Source organism: Hippocampus zosterae, chromosome 2, assembly GCF_025434085.1.
Source record: "Hippocampus zosterae strain Florida chromosome 2, ASM2543408v3, whole genome shotgun sequence".
In the NCBI taxonomy this organism is placed as follows: Eukaryota; Metazoa; Chordata; class Actinopteri; order Syngnathiformes; family Syngnathidae; genus Hippocampus; species Hippocampus zosterae.
In genome coordinates, this window is record NC_067452.1 from 10,190,079 (window position 1) to 10,216,956 (window position 26,878).

Consider the following 26,878-nt stretch of genomic DNA (forward strand, 5'->3'; position numbering starts at 1 on the left):
CACTTTTTCTTTTTTACGCTGTCTTCTCTTTGCTTTCCTCCCTCCTCTGTCAAGGACTATGGTCTGACCGCAACCATTTCCCTTTGACGCGCGACACACAGCGCATAGTTTCCATCAAACATGCATTTAACGGGAGAGACGATACATAGATTCTGGACAGTGAAGTAAAGACAACACAGACTCAAGGTTTCCTGTTCTGCTCACAAAGTCTGAAAAGCACATGTTCACTGGCTCGACTCTTTAAACCGTCTCGTTGAAGACCATTCCAATACTGGGCTTTATTTAGAAACTTGTCTCGGTAACACCAAAGAAGTAATGGCGTCAAAGTCACATGAGCGAAGGCTGATGCATTTGTATTGTCGTGGCCTATCTGTCACAGGACAAAAGTTGTATTTGTCGGTAGTACTGTCGGTTTGATTCACTCATCTTTTCAACCAAGCAGTCACTTCAAAATCCTCAAAAAATGAAAGCTAGGTTGAAACTAACTCTTATTGTGCCTAGACGCCCTTCGAAACCTTTACAAAACAAAAACAGTCTTCATCAAGAAAGCCTCAAGGCCCCAACGCAAACTAGCTTCAACATCCTCAGGAGCAAAGCCAAAAATGTAAAACTTTTTTTTTAATGCCGATCCTGTCATACACGGTTTTAAATGACCACTGATTGATCAATCGGAATAATAACAATGAACTTTTAAAAAATGATGACTGATGAACACACATTTCAAACCCCGTACTTGATTCCTCACACTTCTCAAGACGATAAGTTCCAGCAAGTTGGTCAGCTGCCGAATTTTATTTCTGACATGAGAAGGAGCCCAGACGATCAGCGTGCAGCCTCCTCATTGCATGTTTAATGGGAAAAGAAAATATTTACAGCATCCGAAGTGCACCGGTAGAAGGGAGTGAACCGGGCTGAACTCAACCCAAATGCCCTAAAGACATGTTGGCCATTTGCCAGCTTGCAGATTGCACATACCTTCATGAGTAGATTCAGAATTGTACAAATATTCCACTCATCGAAAACATGCTCATTGTCTCAAACCAAACTAAGAACCTTCTCCCAATGGTATTGAGGCATCGCAGCGTCCAGGCTTGTTAGTAAAACCTTTGTTTTATTTCTATACGTGACTACAAACCCATGAAAGACGTATCTTGATCACGCTCGTTCAACATTATTGTGTTACAAGTGATTAGAACATGCCTAACCCTCTTAGGGATTACTGGCTTGAATCCAGAGCCAGGAAATGCACCGCATACACGCAGCACTTGACCATAATCCCACTGTTTGGCACTTTGATATGTCTTTGCCCTTTTTTCCACTCACTGCATATCTGTCAACGTTCTTTTTGCCTCTCGCGCACATTTTGACTGTTGACGGGATGCCGAAGAGAGAGGTTTCTCGACTTTGCCAAGGTAGGCCCCCACCTCCCCACTCTCATTTGCAGCCAGGCTCTGTGTTCACGAAATGAGTGAGATGAGTGTGGTTTACCCGTCGCCGGGGTGTAAGGTGCACTCAGCACTGCTCTGACATGTCTGTGCCAAAGCCCAACAGGGGTGTAATTACCTGAGACTGGGTCAGCACTTTATCCAGGGTAAAAATACTTCTCTACGTGTAGGAGACAGCAGTGTGCCTTGCAGAGGGAATCCTGTGGCACCTTTAGTGCTCAAGCGCTCATCGCTGCTGGTAAATGTGCTGTCTTTGATCTGAGATGAAGCTTTGCACCACGATCAGTCGGCTTCTTGAGTCACAGACAAAACATTTCCACCTTCTACTTCTTCGACATGCAACAGTCTAAACTAGAAAAGTCAAGACGGGCGGTGTTCCGCTCTCCAACTTGAACTGCGGCTACCTCTGAGTCCAGTCAGTACCTTTCCACGATCCCTTTCCACCCTTTCGCACCACATCGGTCTTTCTGACCTCTGAGTTAAGGACGGTGAGGGCCAAGCAGACACGCAGAGGACAGCTTTGCACCAATCAGGACGCAGAGACAGCTTGTCTCAATTAAATGGTATGTGCTTATGCCGCAAATCACAGACACATGTTTCTCCTCTCTCCTCCCGCCCTGTGGCTGTTGCCTCGCGTCTCGCTACCTAATGCAGCGTAATCACCCTCATTACCTAATGAGACCCTACTGTGCACACACATCCCCTGATTCTCCCCTTCGACATTTCACTCGTTTTACCGACACAGTAAATGGCACCCACATGCCCTCAAATAAATGAACAACTCTGAAACTTGGTATGTCGCAAACTATCAACAGTATAGTTTGCTGGGGGGGGGGGGGGGGGGGGAATAAATAAATAATACGACACTGGAAGGCCTCTCGTCGCACAATCATAGCATTGTGGTGTGCATTATCAACAGGACAGTGAGCAATGCATTAAGCCGGCATGCAGCTAGGGAGGGGAGAGCTCCCTCATTAGCTCCCTTCAATGTATCTACTTCCTCTAATCTCTTACAATAACATAATCTCTTTAAAAGTGCTGCAGCTCAAGTCCAATCTGCCTAAAACCTGACACGTGATGAAGGTCAATCCCCAGTAAACCTTAAACGACTGCGTCCCAACAACGCCATTCTCCCGCCGTCGGTCTGAAGTATCGTCTTGTGTGGCTTGTATGTTTCTGTTAAATACTGCGCAGGAATATGAAGACTGCCTGAAGAGTAAATGATATCAGCAATTTTCTACTAACATGTATCTCCTCGCAGATATAACACGCATCACTGCCAACCTTTTTAATTTGAGCCTGGCCTGGCTCCCGAGCAGGCCCCTGATCCCGGAGCAGTTTCGATCCCTTTCACAGCCTCCATTTCATCACGGTGCAGTTGTAGAACCGAGTCCTGCTCTTTTTTTTTTTTTTTAATGTTTTTCCATCGTGTCTCTTGCCTCCAAACCACTTACAGATGTTGGCAGCAGGGAGCATTGTGGCAACTCCAAACGAGGAAATCTAAATAGAGATCAGGCTGTAAAATATAGAAGAAGGCCCACAGAAAGAGAAAACTAGAGGAGCTGATTTGAAAGAGTCAGAAAGAAAGCTGAGCATTAATAGCGAATTTGATGTCGAGAAAGGGGTGCATGTTTGCATTCAGAGCTGGGATTTCAGGGCAGCATGTTTTCATTTAGTTGTTGGACTTTGATACATCCATCCATTTTCTGATCTGCTCATCCTCACAAGGGTCGCACTGGAGCCGTCTTCGGGCAGTAGGCGGGGACACCCTCAACTGGTTGCCAGCCAATCACAAAACTTTGATTGTGATTATATATATATATTAGCTAACAGGCAACTCTTCAGATATAAGGAGTCGGGGTAATCTTTAGACAACTACTGAAGCTTTTCAAAGGTTGATAATGAATTGTATTAAAATTCAACACGCATGCTTTAAAACCACCACTTCCTTTTCTCTTCTCCACTTAATGGTCCCTTGGCAAGTTTTTTAATGAAAATAGCAGGCAATGTCATGTGAGAATAACACCCGCCAACTGAACATTACAAAGGCCCTTACTGTAAAACTATTGGTCGGGTCAAATGTATAAAGTCTGCCAGATATCACCCTCCACTATCCTAACAGGAAGTTGCCTTGTCCTGATGGATAAGGGGAGGATGTGTGTTGAAATGGCATGTCCTGCTCTGAGCCCAGGATCTAATGCGGCTCATGCCTGAGTGGGAGTGAGCAAGGAGGGAGTGGAAGCGCATTCGCTAACGCCCCACTCACCGCTTGGTGACTGTAAAAATGACTGACCCTTCTACCGCCTGCTCCCGTCTCCCCCCCTGCACTTTATTTATTAATGGATCCATTCAATTATTTACCTCCCAGGCGAGGGACGTTCGACGGGGCAGAGGTTGGCACACATGCACGCCGAACACACTGTGTTCACATGAGCCATGTGCTCTGTGTTTGGAACGGATGAGTAAGAGATGAGAAATGTGTAGTAAAATTAATGATCTTGTTCGATTACATTTTGAATTTTTGGTACCACTCCTACATAAGGTCATCCAAATCTCAAACGCTTAGTGTACTTTAACAACCTCACAAATCATGTTAAAATAAATCACCCATGATCACGTTCAAATCCAAAAGCTAATTATTTGCGACTTTCTGTAAATCTCTTTGAATTGAGGAGAGTGTTAAACACCACCATGGACTTAGCGTGTGTCCTGAATTGATGCACTGCGACCACATCTTTTTCAAGTGAAGTGTATTTTCTGTTCAAGCATATTATTGACCACGTGGTGTCTTCTCTTATCTTCCCCTGCTGGCCTCAGCCACACGGCGGCCAGATGAGGATTAATCCCACCCGGAATAATGTTTCACATCCCGGAAGCAGAGGAGTATGGGAGGGTCACTTTTATTGACTTGCTCTGGCCATATGTGTCTATCATAGCTACTATGGCGTTGTTACGACCAAGCAGGTACAAATGCATTGCAAAAGAGGGGACTGCAGTGGCTCAAATGAGGAGAGATAGAAATCTCTTGACATCATGCATCAAGTAAAACGTGAGCACAAAACATTTATCTTGTTTTGGGAAGAGTCTGAATATGTTTGATGTGACACTTTTGGAGTGCATCAGTGTGAGGATTTAGTTCAGTTTAACCTCCAGCAGCTCCTATATTTTGTTGTTCTACTTCTTCCTTTCATAACTTTGCTGCTGTGAATTGGGAATTTCTCCATTGCGAGACTAATAAAGGTTTTCTTATCTTATCTTATCTTATCTTATCTTATCTTATCTTATCTTATCTTATCTTATCTTATTTTATCTTAAAGTATACAGTTGTAAATTCCTTCATATAAAAATCCAAGCTAAATTAAACTTGGTGTTCATTAGCACTTTGGACATTTTGTTTTTGCAGTAAGGCCTCTATGACCTGAGACTGGTGCACTAGTCCCCGCTGAAGGAGTGCAGGGGAGTTGAAATTGACCAGAAAACTGAAGAGAGATGATTATGAATTCCGCGGTTCACTGCAGGCCGGAAGATCTGTGAGAAGAAAGCCTGCGCCGTTGTGGGAGTGGACATTGCAGGCTTCAATCATGGCCAATGAAGTGCACTGATTGCGCACTAGAGTCTCAACATGACGGAAAAAAACATCTGCTCCGTCAAGTGGGCACTTAGAGACTGGACCCCAACCCGATCGTTTGGTGCCCACCCACCCATAACTGCCGCTAATTTGGATGATTTTAAAAAAATTATAATACAATGATTCAGAGGGTAATTTCAACCCTACTCTTCACATATTTATGAATGAAATATGTTGTGTTAGATCAGCTGTCTACCCAGGTCCAGTGGTAGATGTAGTCCGAGCAGGCATGAGGTTTTAATTGACTCTCTGCCATCTAATTGTCTCTGCTATGCCGGTCCGCCTAGCTTGGCAGAGAGCGGTCGGCAAATTAGCCTACGTGTGCACCAAGCCTTGCACTCCTGGAAAGTTTGGATCCACTGGCATTTGTGCCACAACGCAGGTGCACTGTCAACAAAAAGCGAGTCCTGAAGGGCAATTAAGAGGTTTCAAAGAACCTAACATGTATGACCTTGGAATGTGTGAGGGAAAGGCAAATATGCAAACGCCCCAGTAGAAGGCCGCGGCCCTACACAGGGATGCTCCGCACTAAGGCTATTATCATGAAAATGAAAACCAACCAAATAATGAAAAATAAAACTAAAAAAATATATTTTCATTGATGATATAAAATAAACACAAAAATGCTTTAGGGGGGGGAAAGCTAATTAAAACAGCATTGTACAATTTATGGTCACAGAACTACCTAAATGACTGATGACTGTCGCAAAAATGTTTTTTGTTTTTGTCTTGGTAAGATTTTTTGTGATTATTTCAAATGTAAAACACTGAACTGTCGGTTTTACGAAAGTTGTACAGTTGCACCTCGATGTTGAAAATTGACGTAGCCCATTGACAATGAGGCCTATAGCATAACAGCATAGTGACGAAAGTGGCGAGTAAACGGCAGAGGCCCATTTGGGTTTTTTGATTATGATTACATCCCGGACAAAAGCAAATGCCTAGTCATGGAAGCAGGTCACTGAGACTGGTGAGTAAACATGCAGAAATACCATAAACTGGAGAACGCACTGGTTAGCTGGTTGTGGTCCGATGAAACCGAGGTTGAACCTTTTGGCCATATTTCCAAAAGGTATGTTGGGCACACACACACAAGACTGCTCCTCGCCAAAAGAACACAACTAGAGTGAAGCATAGTGGTGGCAGCATCATGCCATTTGGGGCTGTTTTTCTTTTGCTGCAATTGGAACCTTATAGGCCATGTGGAGGGAATTATAAACAGTGTCAAATAGCAGTAAGTTTTATCACTTAATCTTCAGGCTTCTGCCAGGAAAAAAAGTCATGAAAAGCCCGCTAGAACAACTGAACAGTTGTAGGGTTAAGCAGGGAAACTTTGAATGGTGATAGGTGTGTGTTGACTCGCATGCCATGAGTTAAACTGTGGTAAATATGAACATGACCATATCCCCAATTATAAGATTGTTTGCACACTTGTGAAAATCATCACCTCATCTCAGTTTAATTTTACGACCCAGCTCAAAAAGGTTTCCTTTTTTTCAATGGAGTCGTACAAAATAGGTCACATTAATAATGGAGTATTATATTTGAAATTATTTATCTTGGTCTAATTTTTTATGTCACTAAACAGACTTTATTGATGGTTATAATTTAATGTTGGTAAGTTAATATCCTTTTCATCTTGTAATGTTATCTTTATCTTTTTTGAGTTTTTAATGAACAAAACTTACTGTGACTTTATTTAAACTCCCACCTGACAAATACACCATACTGCAAAAAACTCAAACTAAAAAACAAAACTGCAACTAAGCATTTTACCAAAAAGTTTTTAAAAAACCTAAAAAATAAAAATAAATAAAATTTTAAAACTGAATTCACGGGGGAAAAAATCTAAACAACAAAAACTGAAGTGTAATGAAAACTCCAAACCTACTGTCTTAGAAATTTTAGTTTCTCTGCCCACTCATGTTCATCTCCAAAAAAATCATCTCAATTTGCAAGCAGAAAGCTCAGTTGGACCGTTCTTGTGGTGGGGACCTGAACTGGTTTTCTGTGTGAGTGTTTACAGAAAAAATTAGAACCAGCAATTAAACTAACCACACGTGGACTCTGGGAATGCATATTGTAGAATGAGCATCTTGCTAATTATGCAAGCGCCAAATGAGCTCATGCTGTTTGGAGACAGGGGTCAAACAGGGTGAAATACGCAAACATTAGCACAGCCAAGACTTGGGGAGTGGACGACCTCACGTTTTGAAAACGTTTGGTCTAAAGAGTCTGGGCTCCCGTTAGCGGTGCTGCTGCTGCTCCTGCTGCTGAGGAGAGGATGAGGAGCCTAAATGCAGATAGGATCTCTGCAGGGGGGCATGAATGTGTGATCGGAGACTAAAATCATTACGAACGCCTGGTCACCGTGTCCTTGGCTCTTCCGCTGAGCTGAGCCTTGTGCTCTCGTCTACTCTCCCCTGCCACCTTTGTTCCTCTTTACTCTTGTTCTACAGTTTCACAACATGCAGAGAAACTCTTCTGCTGGTTCGTTCGCTTTTATGAGGAAAATTGCAAAACCAGGTAGTGCGCATGCGTCAGTGATACTGTTACCAAGTTGAGATATTACAATACCTAATACGAAGGAGTCGGAGGTGTTGTCATAATATATGTGACTATGTGGAGAATATATATATATATATATATATATATATATATATATATATATATATATATATATATATATATACATACATATATTTATTGTATATGTATATGAATTGAAAACAATCAAATACAGTTGTTCAACTTTAATTGGTTTGGTGCAAATTGATTATGTTCGTTCCTTTCGTGCAACTGTCCCCCCCCCCCCCCCCCCCCCCCGTCATAAACGCTAACCCAAGATGGCGGCATGCATAGTTACGGTGGCGCATGATGACATCTGATATATACCCATCATGTTGATGTCTGATGGCGTGCCCATAATGATGCTAGCATCAGCATCGTATGCCATCGCTACTGAGTCTTTATATAGTACAGCCAACGCAAGATCTCTGGTACAGAAAACGAAACATTGGAATTACAAGTAGCTGGAAATGAATGTGTTCATGTGTGAAGTGCTTTGTTTCTCATGGACTTGGTTTAATCTGAGGATATTTGACGCTCGCATGGAGTTAGCCCGCCTCCGTCATAAAAACTGGGAGAAATATAGTGCGACTAACGGTTCCAATTCCAACAGTGTAAATCTCAAATGAAAGATGAAAGGAACATCTTGCTCGTTTCTTTTGAAATCCAGTGTGATGGTGTTGAGAGTCAAATAGATGACAATCGGGTGTGTTGATGTTCCTGAAAAAGTTAATTTACTTTATCCTTGAGGTGAGCTAATTCTCACATAACTATCTTCAAGTCGAGAGTAAATGTCTTAGTTTACGTGCATCATACATTCTTGACTTCTTTAATAAATTGAGCTGTTATTAAATAGAGTAATTATAGAATCGATGTTTGCTAACCTGTGGAATCAAGGCAAGTATTTTGAGGAAGCAAAGCCTCATGGTAAACCCAAAAACATACATCAATACATTTTCTAATCCTCTTATCCCAGCTGTCTTTGGGCAGTCGGTTGGGGACACCCTGAAGTAGTGGTCAGACAATCGCAGGACACACAGAGACAAACAATCATTTCCGCTCATTACACCTGGAGATAATGTAGTGTTCCATTAACCTGCTGTGCATGTTTTGGGAATTTGGGAGGAAGCCAGAGTACCCGGAGAAAATCCACGCAGACACAAGAAGAACATGCAAACCCCACACAGGAAGGATGGAGTCGACTCTGTATAAGAGTGACGTGCTAACTAGTCGACGACAAAACTACTAAAAAAAACAAGTATGCATACTGAATGAATGACCTTGGCTCGGTTTTGTCACAAATGTACTTATTCAGTATGAAATCTAGGCTTGTATAGTTGAACAACACAAAGCTGACTTACTTGCAGGGAACAACGACTTGTTAGGTTGGACGAATGGCAACAGTGTTATATACGGTTTGGTTGTACCTTTGGTCTTCCAAGTGAAAAGAAATATATTTACAGTATTTTGTCTATACTACTATTATGTCACTGGCATAGATGGAAAAAGAAAAATTTGAATGTAATAATAATAATTTAAACTTCCATTTTTAACTGCAAGACTAAATTGCGTGTTGTAAGCATCAGCACACAGCAAACCCCAAAAAAACGTAAACACACACACACATTTATATATATATCAGTGTTGATCACTCAACACAACGTGGAAGAGTGTGGAAACACGTTTGTCCTGGTTCAGCCCATACAGCTGCACCGCTGCCCCCAGACTGCAGAACCGGGACGGAGAATGTAACCTACATCCGATTCCCCTTCTCTAGCGAATGTACAGACACGGGTCAGATAATACTCCGACACCAGGATCACACAGCAAAACTTGCTACTTTTGCGGCTTTTTAGTTGTGCGCGTGTTGACAATTTCATGCCGTTGAATCACCGCACATTCACGACAAAAAAAATGCACTCAGCAATGCGCGAATAATGTGTGTATAGCCTCACGTCACTTATAATTCTCATAGGTTTTAACAATAAAAATGGGCCACATATGATCGCATTCTCATCATCTCAGCAGGCGATGAAGAATAGGACCTTGTTTTTTTTTCGCTCCAACACACCGGGTTGAGCTTCTAAGTGTATTCAAAGCCATGCACGACCCCCGAAATGATTCCTCACCTCAATGTACATCCAGGGGGTTGATTTTATTTTCCCTCTGTTGCAAGGTCAAGATCGCGCGGAGGGTTTGTGCACAAGTCAGCAGAGGCCGGCGCCCCGCACCCCCACGGCCCGACAGATCCAGAAACACATCATGTGCAAGTTATGTGCGACAGCTGTGGAAAATCAAGTGTAGGATATTCAAAAATTCTTGTTTGTGACTACCGAACCATCACCGCTGTAACTGCAGTTTATTGTAATGTGAATGCTTTACGATATTAAAATGGCTCAATGATGACTATGTGCAATAAAACCGAATGAAATAAGTGACTTGCTATAGTACAAAGTCTGAGATGGAATATTGCCATTTCAATGACTTTAATAAGCAAAATAGGAAACCATTTCTTCCAAAAACAACCCCGAAATAAGACAAAACAGAAACCAGCCTGAATGGAACAGTTCAAATTTAAGTGTTTAACTATATTATTCATATAAACAGGATTGAAAATTGATCCCCGACATGACAAAGTACATGGCAATGCTGAAAACAAAACAACAACCCGCTGCTGCAGTTTCAGTTCGATTTCAACACAGTTGAATCAAGAAAACCAAAGATTGATAAATGCATGACTTTTCAACAATACTTTCAAATGCAAGCACCATGCTTATTCGATATGATCTGACAATCTGTTAATTTAAATCATTAAAATAAAAACTTTATGTAACTATGCATCTGGCCAGCAGAACCAGAATCATAAAATAATAATACAAACAAATCAAATCAGCACGTAATAACATAGAAAATATTTTCATTTTGAGCATTTGCACCACCCGAATCCCCTTTTTTCCCTGACCCGCAGAAAAAAAAATCAGGAAACCACAACAAGAATGACAAACTTTGCATCACGACATACCTAAATAAGAAAAACGCCGCAATTCAATCTATAAATCTTTGCTGCGCTAATGATGCTACAAGTGGCTGTCAATGGAAATTATTTGGATTATTTCTGTTCACAATCAACCGAATGACAAGGTAAAGGGGGTAGGAATATGACGTCATTTTTAAATATTATTGCCTATCCAAATTCTCACCCTGAGTGTGTCTGTTAATTTAATGAGTCAATAGACAATCTGCGTCCCCCGAAACGATAACGTCGTCATAAACTCCCGTCAATATTTATTTTTGCACTTCAATCTTAAAGCATCGAATTGTTTTCCCGGAGGGGGGGTCTGTGCAAATGTCAAAATGAAAACTTGCTCCCCTAAAAAAAAAAAAAAAAAATCATCCAAAAGTGCACTCGCCGCAAAGTTTGTTGTTGTTGTCTCCAACTCAACAGACAAACATGGAACAAAAGTGCACTCCTCTCTCAGTCAGTCCCGCAAATGAGAAATGATAATTGAACGTAAAAAATATAAATGAGAAAGGTAACACAAAGACAGAAAGAAGTTCAAACCAGCCTCCTCGATCTTGTGCACTTTTGCGGTTGCGTAATATTTACAAGGCCAAATCATTCCCCGCCGGCTGCGGGCACATGACGCTATAAGATGCTGCACAGGCAGTCCTGCTGTTCTGTCCCCGCCGCTTTTCTCGATCCCTCCCCAAAAACGATACGGAGAAGCGCAGATCAACAACATGCTCTTATTCATATACACGAGATAATGAAAGTACAAAATAGAAATTATTACCGTACATGTCCAGCATGCAGGATTAATATTTAATGCATGTTTTCGTTTGTTTCTCTATATATGGGAATATAATAACCAAGCAGGCAAGAAATCAATGAGACGTTGCATAAAATGTCCTCCCCGGTGTCTGGCTGGTCGACAGATTTGCATAAAGTGGAGTTTTGCTTGTGGGGATTCTCGACGCCAGGCCTCCTTGCTGAGCCTGCGTGCTGCGCCATTTAACAGCAAGATTATGTGGTAAAGGAGGGCCACAGTTCATCTGGCGGCTCTTTTCTCGGAGGAGGGAATTGCAAAGTGTCATCAACGAGCAAGTCTAGTTTACAAAGATGCTGCCGCGACACCTCGGCGGGCGCCCGGATGGACACGTGATTACATGTGGATCTATTTGTCGTCCTAATCGGTTTCTTGTCATCGGGGGTGAACGCTTGTCTCTCGGTCGTCCGCGGTCCTGGGAAAACAACTCACATGAAGAACTCTGGCGAGGAGGGGTTGTCGCTGGTCGAGCCCGCCTCGCGGAAGCCGGCGCTCGGCCCCGATCCCGAGCCCGCGAGCTTCTCGCACTTGAGTTTGTAGGCGTCCCTCTCCCTGGCCAGGCGGCCGATTTCCGCCTTGAGCTGCTCCACCTGGTTCATCAGCTGCGTCTTCTCGTTCTCCAGCACGTGCTTCTGCTGCACCCGCTTGAACCTGCACGACTGCGCGTAGCCGCGATTCTTCAGGGTCCTGCGCTTTTGTTTGAGGCGGATGACCTCGTCCTTGGTGAAGCCGCGCAGGTGTCTGTTGAGCTCCCGCACCGACATGGACACCAGCTGGTCGTCCGAGAAGCGCTCCTCCACGCTGAGCCCGCCGCCCGCCGAGCCGTGGTGTGCCGCCGACTGGCCCAAGTGGCCGTGCGGATGGTGGTGGTGGTGGTGGTGATGGTGGCGGTGGTGGTGGAGCGTCGGGTGGGCATCCGGGGACACCGGGGACGGGCTGTCGGGGTCCTGGTTGTTGTTGGCGTGATGATGATGCTGCTGGCCGTGCGGGTGGCTGTGCGCCCCCGGGTGAGCTGACAGCTCCTCGGCGTGGTGGCTCATAGCCCCCGCGTACGGGTGGTGGTGAGGCTGGCCGTGGCCGTGGTGGCCGTGGTGGTGATGCGGACCCCTGTAGCCCTCGAAGGCGGCTTGGTGCTGCTGCTGCTGCAGCTGCTGCTGGACGTGTGGCGGCGGCGCAGGATGGCCGTGGGTCGTGGCACCGATCAGGGCCTCCACCGCGTCCTCGGGGGTGAGGCTGAGAGTCTGCGGGTCCATCTGCTGGTGGTAGCCGCCGCCGGGAAGCCAGTACAGCTCCTCCAGGTGGTTCTTTTGCTCCGTGGGGCTGAAGCTGGGCGACGAAGGCACCGAACTGCAAGGCGTGCTGATCGGCGTGGACGACACGGAGCCTTGCGCTTGGAGGCGGTTGCACTGACGCACTCCTCCGCGTTCCAGGCCGGCCAAACCCTCCTTCTTGACGTCAAACTTCATCAGGTCAAAATCGTTGACATATTCCAGAGCCAGAGGGCTGCTGGGTAACTCCGGGCCCATGCTCAACTCTGCGCTCATGCTGCCGTCGCGACTCTTTTGCAGGTTCGCAAAGGAGCTTGCGAGTGTCGCCAAAACGGATTTGGGAATCAGCGTCTCTTCTCTCCTTTCTTGTTTCATGCAGTTGTTCTTTTGGTTCATCCAGCGCTGCGCGGTGACTTGCTGTAGCATGAAATACCTTGAGGGGGGGAAAAGCGCAGGAGGGGGAAAAAAACAAAAAAAAACTTTCAGACTAAACTCTGCTCACTGTTTGCATCATGTAAGACTTCTGCTCCGGCACTGACAACCAAGCGGAAGGTTGAACGAAAGCAAGCGGCCTCCGTACACAAGCCGTCCCTTCAGTAGATGTGCATTCACAACAACTTTCAAAACATCAATAAGAACGGGAAAGAAATACCAAGTTTGCTCGCCGAGACGGGAACCAGTCCTCGTTGCAACTTCTTGGTAAGTCCTCTTTTTTTTCTCCAGGAAAAAAAAAATAAAGGGAACCAGGGAGCAGATTAATAGGGCGTCTGATTTTCGCCGAGAAGCTGCTTTTCCAGCTCTGCACCGCAGAGATTTCACGCGGCTCTCTCGCGCTTTCCCTCGCGCCTCAACTCCAGCATCAAGCGGTCTGCGCTTGCAGCCAGCCTGGGCTTTATGCTTCTAGCGCGCGGTGACGCGCGCCCATAGGCGGGATCGTGGCGCGCCACCCTCCAATGGGAGCCGGACTCTGACTTGAAATCGAGGAAGGCAAAGAGGAGGCGGAGGAGAGCGAAGAGCGACCAGAAGGTGGGACCACGCCACCAGCGCTACATGCTTTCCTCATTTTCTCCTCACCTTCAAAAATCCGTAATGAGGTCCATTTGGAAGATAACGCGTCCTCGTGAACTTTCGGTGTGACCACGACAGCTCAAGATCGGACCAAAGATTGTCACCTGCATTTATTTAGTGAACTCCTTTGAAACGGCCTGAATATTGTTTAGTATTCTAGCAAGAGTACACTACGGATACATTTACACAAACGGTGTATAGGATTATTATGTCATCACAAATGGCAGCCTTGAGCCACAAACACCACCCTCATTACTGTTATCTATCTATCTATCTATCTATCTATCTATCTATCTATCTATCTATCTATCTATCTATCTATCTATCTATCTATCTATCTATCTATCTATCTATCTATCTATCTATCTATCTATCTATCTATCTATCTATCTATCTATCTATCTATCTATCTATCTATCTATCTATCTATCTATGTCTTTCTGTCTGCCCGTCTGTCTGTCTATCCATGTTTCATGAGTACGGGTTGGCGTGGTGACGTCCCGAACACGTTGTGTCTTCCGACGCCAACCCTCCTTTTGACTCGGCCAATGCTGCGAGTCCAATTCAGGCTCAAGGCTGCCCCCGCGTGGGCAACTGCAGCAGCCGTTTTGCAGGCTGTGTAGACGCACCAATCGCGCACTTGATTTTCGTTTTCTCACGGATTGATCTCACGTTTCTTGGCATTTGGGAGTTCATAAGTGTCACGCATCGGGCGTGACATATTCCCGTGTCATGACGTCCCGTCAATTATGACAAGATTTATTGTGTCGGATGCACTGTTCCGGCAAAATAATGCCCATGTAAATAAATCAATGAAGTATGAATTATATTTTTATGTTCACCGACATTCCTACGCGTCCGAGCAAGTCAGACCAAACGGCATATTTGAACAGGCTTACAGCTCAAAAAGAAAAAGCGAGTTTGTTTGTTTTAAAATGTATAACGTCTTTCGAGTATTGTGCATTTCAATATTTTATGAACCAATTTCGTTACAAAATGCGCTATTTTATTATATTTGTTGAAAGGCAAACTAAAGTTTCAATCGGTAAGGATTAATAATTATTCGCTTCTTTGTAGTTGCCAGACGATAATTTAAATCACACATTTGAACAAACATGGCATCGGATACTCGAATCACTTATGGAAATTTCTTGATAAATTATGTGTATGTTATTTCACAATTTTAACCACGATGACAGACTTTGTAAATTGTACGTATCCAGTATCTTGTCAAATTATAAATCGGGTTGTAATTTTTATTTTTTTTAGCAGAAAATTATCCACATCAAAAAATGTTGTCATGAAAAAATAAACACCATTAATTCAACCTGAATATGCTCATAACCATACACACACACACAAACACACACACTGATGCACAAAACAAGTTAATGTAATGAATAACATTTATTCCAGGCACCTGCACGCGAGCGTCGTAATTCACAAAACGACCGAAGAGCGTCGAACCGAACTGAGCAGCGCTCAAACGTCCTCCGCGACCAGGCCGAGCCGGTGGCGGCCCCGTTTTTGGTGGTCCTGCTTCCTCCCTCGCGCAACTCCGGTCCAACGTGCAGGCGAGGCTGAAGGCGGCTCTCCGCCTCCACTAATAACAGGGGCCGTTATGCAGGGACCAGATGTAAAAAAAAAACGTTAGTGTCAGCATCACATCGGTGGTTAATGATCTATTAAGTGATGTGTGTGCTTATGGGCAGCGGGAAAAAAGTGTCGATGCTTGCTTATTCGCCTCCTAATGAGAGTCCCGTCCTACGGATTTTAGGAATGAATAACACGAAATGAAATCCGCCTTAAAATTGCTTTGAGCAGTTGAGGCTGCGGAGGCTGCCGCTGCCATTCGACAGCTCGCGACTGAGCGGCTCACATCGCACTTGTGCCGTGTCGCACCTGTAACACCAGGCCCGGGACACCGACGTTGGACCTGTCACCGACTGGGCACGCGTCTGCGCTCATCAACGTCGCCATTTTTTGGGATAATCCGGGATGTTATCATTGCGAGGAATACTTGATCTTTTCTTGCAGTCATGTTTTGCACCGCTGCGAGAGTGTTAATGTGGTCGCTTCCTGGCCGTTCACCCCGAGCCGACACACGGAGGAAGCTGAGTTTCAAGGCCGACTGGTGGGCAGGCGAACCATGAAGAGCCGCTCCTTACACTGTTGCTTTTACGCGTGGGAGGTTTAACCGAGAAGTGAACATTACGGGTAAAATTTTGGCATGAATTGCATTATTTACTACTCACAAACACATCACTGAATACTCCAAATAATTTACATCCTTGAAAATATGAACGATCCGCCGCACCTCCACTGGATTCCAAGGATCTTCATTGCATCTAGATTATATGTGGAAAGATAATTCTCTCCAGTAACAAGATGCACGCTCAACCTCTAAAAGTTTCGTTTACTGATAGCTATGCGCGCGGCGGTCCTTATGCATCATCGTTTTAATTGGCCATTAACAGGGTGTACTTACTCAGGCATTCTTGTTTACTCCAGACTCATCGACTATCTCTGTGAAAACATGCATTATTAAGTCGCTGTCTGTGTAAACAGGGCGAGTCCATCCAGTCTGTGAAGGAAGCCGACTGCAAGCCGCATCAGACCTAATTGACACACAGCGACCACTCTTACGGAAACAACGAGAAGTGAGATAAGTGCAAATTCGCACTCATTAATATAGAACGCGCTTCGATTAAACAGTGAAGATAATTTCTCTTTTTTTCTTTCTATTTTGTTTTTGAGCCCACGTTTGCTTCGCCTCGTTGCTGCCACCAACTCAGCGATATTCCATGAGTGTTATTTAGTATTCGATAAACGCGCTGTAGTTTAGTTCTTGTGCCTGAGCGCCCCTGGTGGCACGTTTCATCACTGCCAGCAGTTCAATGATGAGCATCACTGATGGCGTGCAGGCACGCAGCTCCAACTTGACAACGTCATCTTATTCTAGCTGTGCTCAATGTACAGAACAAAGATAGGAAGGGGATATGAAATTATGGTCGATGATTTTCGAGCTCAGATATCTCTGTTTGTCTTTTAATCAATATAACGAAATAAACCTCACACGCATATTGGCTTTATATACGAGTAAGAAGAAAATGCAACAATGAATCATTATTTTTGCTGTAGGTTTTTTTTTCCTTCACTAATTTCAATTGAAATACTTTGATTTATTTCCAGTATCCTTTTTTACAGAATCGTTTGAATAACTTTGGGATCTTATCATAAATGTGGGCTAGTGCCAACACAGACAAATATGATTAATAGCCAGATTATTCGGAAGTTGCATCAATGCTGACATTAAGGGCTATAAGTAAAGTAACTTCCAATCATGACTTGAATATTCAGTTCTGGTTAATTTTGAAACAATCACATTGCTCGTGTCCTGCCCGGATACATATTTGTCCACATCATGTAACATTGTAGAAAGAATGTGTCTTCACCAACAGGTTATTCATATGATATCAAAACGAGGCTTTTCAAATGTCTCAGTTGACTATGAGACGAAGGTCTGAATAAAAAAATTGTGAGTGCAACTCTTTCCAAAGGCACTCCCTGACTCCAGATCAGATTTGGTGTGGCGACCAATTGGCTGTGACTGATGCACAGGTGGATGAGTCATGCTATCCTCACGAGGATCACGGGCGTGCCGGACCCGATCCCAGCCGTCATCAGCCAGTAGGTGGGGGACACCCTCAACTGGTTGCCAGTCAATCATAGAGCACACCGAGACGAACAACCATCCGCACTCACACTCAAACCTAGGGACAGTTTAGAGTGTTCAATCAGCCTGCCATGCATGTTCTTGGAATGTGGAAGGAAACCGGAGTACCCGAAGAAAACCCACATAGGCACAGGAAGAACATGCAAACTCCACACAGGAAGGCCAGAGCCACAATCGAACCCTGCACCTTTGAACTGCGAGGCGGACGTACCAACTCATCGACCACCGCGCCGCCCTGAGTCATGCTAGTTATTGTTATATTATGTCTTTACCTATTTGTGGTATGTGTGTGTTTGGCCTTTTTTTCAAAGAGCCTTTCTAGTGAATTCAGAGATTCAAATACATCATTAAGATAATTGCAGGAACATTTGAAAAGCTGAGACCTATGCAGTACTGAATTGGGGAATTCAAATTTTCCTGATATTTTCCGAGGCATGGCAAAAATAAAATAAATATAAATGTATATACATTTAATTTGCAGAGTGCTTTAAGAAAGAACTCAGAGACGCTCTACAGTTTTAGAATTAGTACGGTAAGTAAAAAACAAAATATACAGACAAAAATACATAGATGTGCATCCACTAACTAACACAGAAGGGCATCCGGCATGAGTCACTCCTCCCCAACTCAATAAGAACTTGAGCTACAGTGCCTCTCCCTGCGATGACCCAGTGGTGGCTTTCCATGGATATATTTTTGTGGCTCAGACATTTTGGAGTGTGGAAGAATGAGGAAGTTGGTGGACGAAGTCAAATCCTTTTTCAGCGGTTTAAAACATTCAGTGGACATGCCCACAGCATATTAATTTGATATATTTGGCAATTTTTAAATTATTCAAATTGGGCAGGATTGTTAGAAACATTCTGCTCTGTGACGTGTCAAATTTACACATCATAAATGGTCCCTTGATATTTGAGTGCTGTCTGGTGACAGGTGACTCAACTCACTCCACACTTGTGACTGAGCAGATAACATTTGTAAATATTAATTTTTTTAAAAAAGTGTATTGAAGCTGTCAATTATCATTCTGAGCAAACAGTTAATGTCAAACTAAACATAAAACAAAGAGTATTACATCTTCTGTATTTAAAGCCACCACAGGACCTCAACTACCTGAATGCTATCGATCAAATGTGAAAAAAAAAATGGCAAATGGGCTAACAATTAGAATCTAAGTGGATGTGTTTGAAACCCTTCAAGCAACGGACATCTGAAAACAGATGTTGCTGGAACACATGCAGGTAGACCTTACAACATCCACAGGCATATATTCTTTATCCCTCGCAAAGAACAGCAGTTATTAGTGCCACACAGATGAGCTAAAAGGAGTTGCGATGTCTCAAAGAACACTAATTCAGTCTGTCTGTAGCACACTGCCCCCATGTGGGCAAGGCACATACACCAGAACAATAAGCACAATTCAAGGAGAAGTGTGACAAAAACCGTTTGCTTTTTAAGCCCTTTTCTCATCATATAATGACAATACGTTTTAATAAGGTAGAATGTAGTTTATACTGTAACAAACCTTTTCTGGGTATGTGATCCTTTTATGTTTTAAAGTTATGTAGAGCTCACTTTCAAATTTATTTATCATGTGCATTTTACTTCATTTGAAAATACACCCATACAAAATTCTTGGTAAGGGTCAAAGATCTCCCCCGAAAAATTGTTCTCGTATTGTTTTCATTTCAGGGGATAATGTTGGCCACCTGTTTTTCAACTTCCAAGTGTTCTGTTGGCTTGATTCGATTTTGGAATACAGTATTTGAATGCTCCCTCTCCCTTCTTCTTGGTCTCTCGCTCCTGGTGTCGACCGTGCCCAGCCGGCTGCGTGAGTCACCTCCTCGCCTCAACACTCTCTCACCCCTCTCCTCGGCCCTGGCCCTGGCCACCCCAGGTCATTTATCATGGAGCAGGAGAGCAGCCCCCGGGCCTGCAGGCCCCTGTCAGCCCGTGCAATCGCCTCTTTGTGGCTCCCAGCAAACAAGTGTCGGATCAGCAAAAGTCTATTAAAGCCTGGTGGGCCTTTCTCAGCCAATTGGGTCCGGGTCAGTGAGCCGCTCTCCTCGCTGCTCCGAGAGCTCTTTGTGTCGCTGCCGTTCGCTGACACAGATCCCCACAAGATTAATGATTTTTAGCAGCCACTTAGTTCTTATTTGAGGGAGTTCTACTCTCTTTTGCCTTCTCTTTTTGCCACTTGTAATGCTTCCCTTTTCCCCCTTCAGATAATTTCTCATACTCCATCTCCTTATTAAGGGTAGCGTTTGTGTCTTCATGTTCAATAGCCCTTTTTTCAGACTGATACCAGTATGTGCATGAGTACCAATACCACAATTTGTTTTGATATGGCAGGCTGATTGAACACGCTAAATTGTCCCTAGGTATGAGTGTGAGTTCGCATGGTTGTCCGTCTCTGTGTGCCTTGCGATTGGCTGGCAACCGGTTCAGGGTGTCCCCCGCCTACTGCCCGAAGACGGCTGGGATAGGCTCCAGCACCTCCTAGTGAAGGATTAAGCGGTTCGGAAAATGAATGAATGCAGTGTATAATTTCAATTAACACGTGAACAGACGTCAGTGATGGTGTCGTGGTACAAATGGCGTGACTTGTGTGCAGGCAGCATGAGTTCGGTTTCCACTCAGTGACGGTGTGAATTTGGGTGTGTATGGTTGCTCGTCCCTATACTGTATGTGCCCTGCGCCTGACTGGTAGCCATTTCAGCGTGTATTGCACCTCTCGCCCGAAGTCATCTGGGATTGGCTCCACTTGTATAGATAGCCCTTATATTGTGCTTTATCTTGGCATGTACAAGTACAAACCAGTAGGCTAAATGCGCATATAGATGGTATAGCCTCCCCCCCCCCCCTCCCTATTTCTACTTGCCCATCCCTGGGTATTATCCTGTTATCCTGACTAGTTTAACACCAATGTTAATACTGAATGTACCCAAAGCATTTTGATCACCAACTTTCCGATCCCCATGACAATCCAGGCAGTCATCATGGCGAGCCTGAAGCAGTTCAGGAAAATTTGAAATCTTCCATCCGCCTCTCACCAGGTCCATGTTGGTCATGTTCTCAGTGTTGTTTCCAGTAATTACTGCAGGTTAAGTGCACGTCCCGGAGCCCATTGGAGGCAGCTCTATCCCTCACCTGGGACATGACTCAGCACAGCTCGGGTCATCCGGCCATTTCCCTGACCACTGGACCACACCCAACCTACTCTAAAGCCGCAGGAGTAGCTCTCATGTTCACTTACATCATGTAATGCAAAGGTAGTTTTATTTACTGGCTGATTGTTTCCTGAAACACAGCCTCAGACCGCCGTCTTTTCCAAATTAACATCTACTGTTACATGTGCTGTTTTTAACTCACTCAACTATTGACTTGAATATTCTGTACATCACATCTAGAGAAAGCTACGAATACAATTTATGACACTATTATGTGTGTTCCGCAGTTTCACTGAATGTAAGGTAAAACGTATTTTAGAAACACTTGGCAATATGACACAGTCGACAATTTTAGATCACTGCAAACCACAAGCACAACAATAAAGTGTCCAATTAAATTGTCTCTGACTTGCTCAACCAAATCTCCGTTGTTACAGAAAGCCATTCAAATGAGGTCAACTGTGTGTGCATACTGAATGTCTCAAAGACATCAGATATGTAACCATTTATCAACAAATCAAATGCCTACATGTGTTTTCATCGGATCATTCTTCTGTGGTGTAAGAGTCGAAGGGAGCTGTTGAGACTGTGGGGGCTATGTTTGTGGAAGTGCAGTCCAACTGTCCACTTGGATGGACTTGTCTTTCTTTGGGTATTTTCCTAGGCTGGAGGAGGTCGAAGGGGGCGTCTGCATCATTGTACGCCTTAGTTCGAGGGAACACAGCCGACTTGTTTGTCATTCAATGGAAGTCGCTCCCCTCGCAAGGAGGTGCGCGGTCTACATGGCATGTACTGTAGATGCAGGAGATCGGCGTGCGCAAAGTACATTTAAAAGGAACAGAAAGATCCCCACTTGTGTATGATGTAAAGTCGGTCGCTGTGGAGTGGGCGCTTGGAGAGCGCTTTCTACCCCTGATCAGGCACCCTAACATGACTCCACCCCTCATAGTTGGGCCGTGGTCGAGGGGGTGCTTTAAAACATATGTCCGTCCATCCATCCATTTCCCAATCCACTTTATCCTCACAAGGGTCGTCGGGGGTGCTGGAGCCTATCCCAGCCGTCTGCGGGCAGTAGGCGGGGGACACCCTGAACCGGTCACCAGCCAATCACATGGCACAAGCAGACGAACAACCATCCACGCTCACACTCAGACCAAGGGACAATTTAGAGTGTTCAATCAGCACGTTTGCCATGCACGTTTTTGGAATGTGGGAGGAAACTGGAGTACTGGAGAAAACCCACACAGAGAGGCCAGAGCTGGAATCGAACCCGGTACCTCTGCACTGTGAGGTGGACATGATTACCACTGGATCACCGGGCCGCCCTAAAACATATACCGGTATTTAAGAGGACAATTACAAAGTATAATTTGTTCAATAAATTGATGTCTACAATGATGCAGGGGGGCTGTTCCAAGCTCTGATCATATTTGTTAATGACAGCGGCCCGGTAGTCCAGTGGTTAGCACGTCAACTTCACAGTGCAGAGGTACCAGGTTCAATTCCAGCTACGGCCTCCCTGTGTGGAGTTTGCATGTTCTCCCTGTGCCTGCGTGGGTTTTCTCCGGGTACTCTGGTTTCCTCCCACATTCCAAAAAAAACCCATGCACGACAGGCTGATTGACCATTCTAAATTGTCTAAATTGTAGAAGGCGTAAGCCCTGCTACGCGTTTCTAATGACATCCTCCTGGCAAATGACTCTGGAGACCATGTGTGTCTGGTTTTATTGGACTTAACTGCAGCATTTGATACAGTGGATCACAGTATTCTGCTGACTCGTTTGCAGCACTTGGTGGGCATTGGCGGCAGTGCTCTTGAGTGGTTTAGGTCCTATCGAGCTGACAGGACCTTTTGTGTCAGCCTTGGCTGCTCTGAGTCACGCACTGCTCACCTGTCATGTGGTGTTTCACAGGGCTCAATTCTGGGGCCTCTGCTGTTCTCGCTGTATCTGCTCCCATTGAGTTCCATCTTAAGGAAACATGGTATTCCCTTCCACTGCTATGCAGATGACTGCCAGATCTATGTCCCACTGAGCAAGAAAGACACCTTCTCATTAAGGCCACTCCTATCCTGTCTGGAAGAAATGAAAACCTGGATGGCACAAAATTTCTTGAAATTCAACGAAAAGAAGACAGAGGTGATATTGTTTGGTCCCAGTGGCCCTTGTACATTCCATCCTGTAGACTTGGGCCCCCTGTCTCCGTATCTGAAATGAACGGTCTCAAACTTGGGCCTTAAACTGGACAGTGATTTCAAACTCGATCGGCAAATTGGTGCCGTTGTTAAATCCAGCTTCTTTCACCTTAGACAGCTGGCCAAAATAAAACCTCTCCTCTCACATGAACACTTTGAGACAGTAATTTATGCCTTTGTCACATCCCGGCTTGATTACTGCAATGCCCTTTACTTTGGAGTCAGCCAGTCCTCCATTAAGCGCCTTCAGCTGCTCGCCTCTTGACTGATACTCGTAAGAGGGAGCATGTAACTAGTACTCTGGCATCCCTTCACTGGCTCCCCATTCATTTTAGAGTTATTTTCAAGATCCTCCTCTTTGTTTTCAAATCTCTGAATAATCTCGCGCCACCTTACCTCTCTGAGCTCATCTGCCCCTACACACCTGCCCGGCGCCTCAGGTCTGTGGACCAGAATTTGTTAAAAGTACCAAGAACTAAACTGAGGCTCAGAGGGGATCGAGCCTTTTCTGTTGCTGGTCCCTCTCTCTGGAATGACCTCCCACTGAACATCAGGCAAGCCTCCTCGCTGCCCATCTTCAAAGCCCTCCTCAAAACTCACTTGTATTCTTTGGCGTTCGACTCAGCATGACTTAGATTTGTTCTTGATTTTACTGTTTGGTGCTTTCTACCGCCTTTTATTACCGATTTGTCTTACTGTTTATTGTGCATGTTAAATTGCTCCATGTACAGCACTTTGTATGCAGCGATGGCTGTTTGAAAGTGCTCTATAAATACAGTTGACTGGACTTCACTTGACTTGAAATTATCCCTAGGTGTGAGTGTAGCCGTGGATGCTTGTTTGTCTCTGTGTCCCCGTCTTGATCCGTCAAATACCCAAACACGGTAAACTAGACTTGTCTGAGCACGAAAATTAAGGTGTGAAGGTTTTTTCCGCCGAGCGCACATGCACCTGTCCAAAGGTGCATGTGCCTGTACCAAAACAGGGCCAGGTGTGTCAACAGCACAACCACTTGAAGTGTGAATGGATGAACTTGGCCCAGTGCTGAACCCATATACCTTCCCCATTTCCTTTCTTGTGAATCTTCTCGCCTGTGTTTTTGTTGGTATGTGAGCTTTCGCTGAAACGATTTTACATTGGAAGACGCCGGCGTTCTGGCAGTCCGCGTCATCACTCAAACTGATCGGGAGAGACCACGGATCGAGTGAGCCAGAATATTTTCAAGCTCTCTCTTGCTCCCTTCTACATACTGCAGGTACAGTACACACACACACACACACACGGATATCCCATGGAGATCGATCATTTGTAAACCTGGCATTTCACTGGAAGTGCCCCTTCACCTACTTATGAACTCGTGACTCATACTCAGGTTTCCCCTTTGGGGGAGTTTTTTTTGTTTGTGCCCTTGCTCTATACCTGTTCTTATTTGAGTTGTCCCAATATTTCATTTGAACCTCTTATCCTGTCTTCTCTTTGCCTTGCTCTGCTTTTTTTTATCCATTGCATGTTAAAGACTTCAACCATGTGTGTCCACTGTTAACGCGTCTATGGGAATCGGAGACATGCACAGACATTTTTGTGGTAGGTGCTCAAGCACAAAACAGGGAAGCCAACACCAAAAATTACTTATACTGTACTATGAAGAAAAAACAGTACACTGATGTTTCAATATTTAAATTAAGTGTTTTTTTCTGTTAACACAGTCAATTAAAATATACATATTAATAAAGGGGGTGAAGGGAAGGTACAGTCAAAAAAAAAAATCTACACACCCAAATGGCAGGAAAAACCCTGTGGTAACAAAAAAGAGGCCAAGCTAAAACACAGATTTTTTTTTTAATTAGTTAACCTACAACCTGTACGACTCAGTTGAAAAATCATGATAGCAGAAGTCAAAACAAGCACTTGGTTCCACAAGTACACACACTCTATCAGAAATGGGGAGTGGGTGTGTTCAGAATGAAGTAATCACATTCAAATTCATGTTAAATTGGGCTCAGCACACACCTGTCACTGTTTAAAGTGACTGTTGAATCTCAAATAAATTTAAGGTGGCAGCATATGTACAATTCTCCCAATATTTTTCAAATAGCAAAACACTTTGGGTGAAATGGACAACTTTATTTGAATAAACAAATGAAGAAAAAAGCTAAGTTGCAGCAAAAAAAAGGACACTTTTTTTTCATCCAGCAAAAGAGCAAATGGTCCTTGAGCACCACTTGGGGTCTATGAGTGCCTGTGCCTTTATAGAATACTGAGTCTGAGAATCATTTGATTTTCAGGATCAATGTTGTGCATGTGGGTCCTCATTTCGTTTTTAATCATTCTAAAATGAAGGATGAGCAGCCACATCATATGGTAAAAAAAATATACTGTTCGATATCTTATGACAACTCTCGAGAATTAGATGTATAAATATAGATGTGTGTCGAGTGTGTCATGTGTGATTGTGTGCTTGATAGGGTGTGTTTTCTGCTTTCATAGCTTTAACACTGCTTTACATATGCGTGATTTTATGTCTGTAGTTGAATGTGCGCGCGTGTGTGTGTGTGTGTGTGTGTGTGTGTGTGTGTGTGTGTGTGTGCGCGCGCGAGTTTGTGCCTTGGGGGGTGGTTTCTGTAAATAAATCTGTTTGGGGGTTGGGGTGCGTGGATGAAATATGGTTCCATGGATGTGGAGCAATGTGAAAAACTCAGCAATGCCTGGGAATAACAAATCTCCTGATGTCGCCTTGGTGCAAAATAAATATACTCCCCATCCAAGTCATCCATCTGGACGGCGAGATGCCACGAAGATGCCCCCAATACATCCCCAACACACACACCAGCACACAAACACACAGCAGTTATACAGAATTTATGTCAACATTTATTTGTTGAAATGATAACTTCTTCAAGGAATTGAAATTATTTAATTTTTTTGTACAATTTTCATTACCTGTAATTTTGATGTAGATTTCACCACCTTGGAAAAAATGTCGAGAGTCAAAGTGAAGTCACCAAAGGGAGACTGGAAATGGGAAGCATTGCATGTTAGAAACATGATGGCTCAGTCTAATTCATGATTTAAAAGTGCTCCACATTGTTTGAATGAAGAAAGCAGACTCAGATGTTTACACTTGCACACAGACACACACAGACACACAGACACAGCCACACACACACACACACACACACACACACACACACACACAAACACACACACACATGTATAAACTTATTTGGTCAAGAATCTGGCACAAAAAGAACCACCTTCCCTGTGTGAGCATTTCTCCTAAAAATCATCCTTGACGTCCTCCTTCAGGTCTTCCTGAGATAAATGGGACAGTGTGTCCAATCAACAGCTCTGCTTTATCAAGCCATAGCCACAATGTCATTCTTGAACACAATTTCGCTTTCATTTCTAGTCAGGGTCTGTTTTGTCGCCTTCAATGGGTCAAACATATGAGTGTATGTGTTTTTATGTGTGTGCGTGTGTGTCTGGGTGTGAGCGTGTATGCGCTGGGACCTCTCCGCTAGATGTATTATCCCGCCTGTTTGCCAATGTGTGATGGATGTTGGCCATATCACTCTGAGTTGAATGTTTTCAAATGAAATATACACATTTCCTCCCGTTTTTCAATGGACTACCAAATTCATGCATCACTGCCACTCCTTTCTATTACACACATTCCATCTCATGCTAATCTCACTGACTTTCTCACAATTGTGTTTCCCTTTAGATGTTTTCATTGTATTTTGGACATTGTATACAGGTATGTCATATAATTTCACATGTATATCTGTCAGCTCTGTATACTGTAGTGAGAGTGGCTGTCACTCATTTAGCCTCCAGCGAATGATTTGGATGTAAGGCGATATTTGATCCACACTTAAGGATCATCATTACAGAAAATACGTTCCTTCATCTCTGTCAATGTGTCCTCTTTCAGATGGATGACGTCTAAAGAGCTACAGGCTGTAAAACGGCAG

At 44.1% G+C, this 26,878-nt stretch overlaps 2 protein-coding genes across 3 annotated transcripts in view; one reads left to right on the forward strand and one right to left on the reverse strand.

Annotated features, from left to right (window-relative positions):
* Window positions 1-26,878, forward strand: part of LOC127594953 (uncharacterized) — a 352,607-nt gene that overhangs the window by 118,999 nt on the left and 206,730 nt on the right. The gene's annotated exons all lie outside the window — the stretch shown is intronic.
* Window positions 11,595-13,623, reverse strand: mafba (v-maf avian musculoaponeurotic fibrosarcoma oncogene homolog Ba). The gene is made up of 2 exons (XM_052056780.1): window positions 13,389-13,623; window positions 11,595-13,169 (listed from the first exon to the last, which is right to left on the reverse strand). The coding sequence occupies exon 2, from the start codon at window positions 13,160-13,162 to the stop codon at window positions 11,897-11,899; it is 1,266 nt and encodes a 421-aa protein (XP_051912740.1). The 5' UTR covers window positions 13,163-13,169; window positions 13,389-13,623; the 3' UTR covers window positions 11,595-11,896.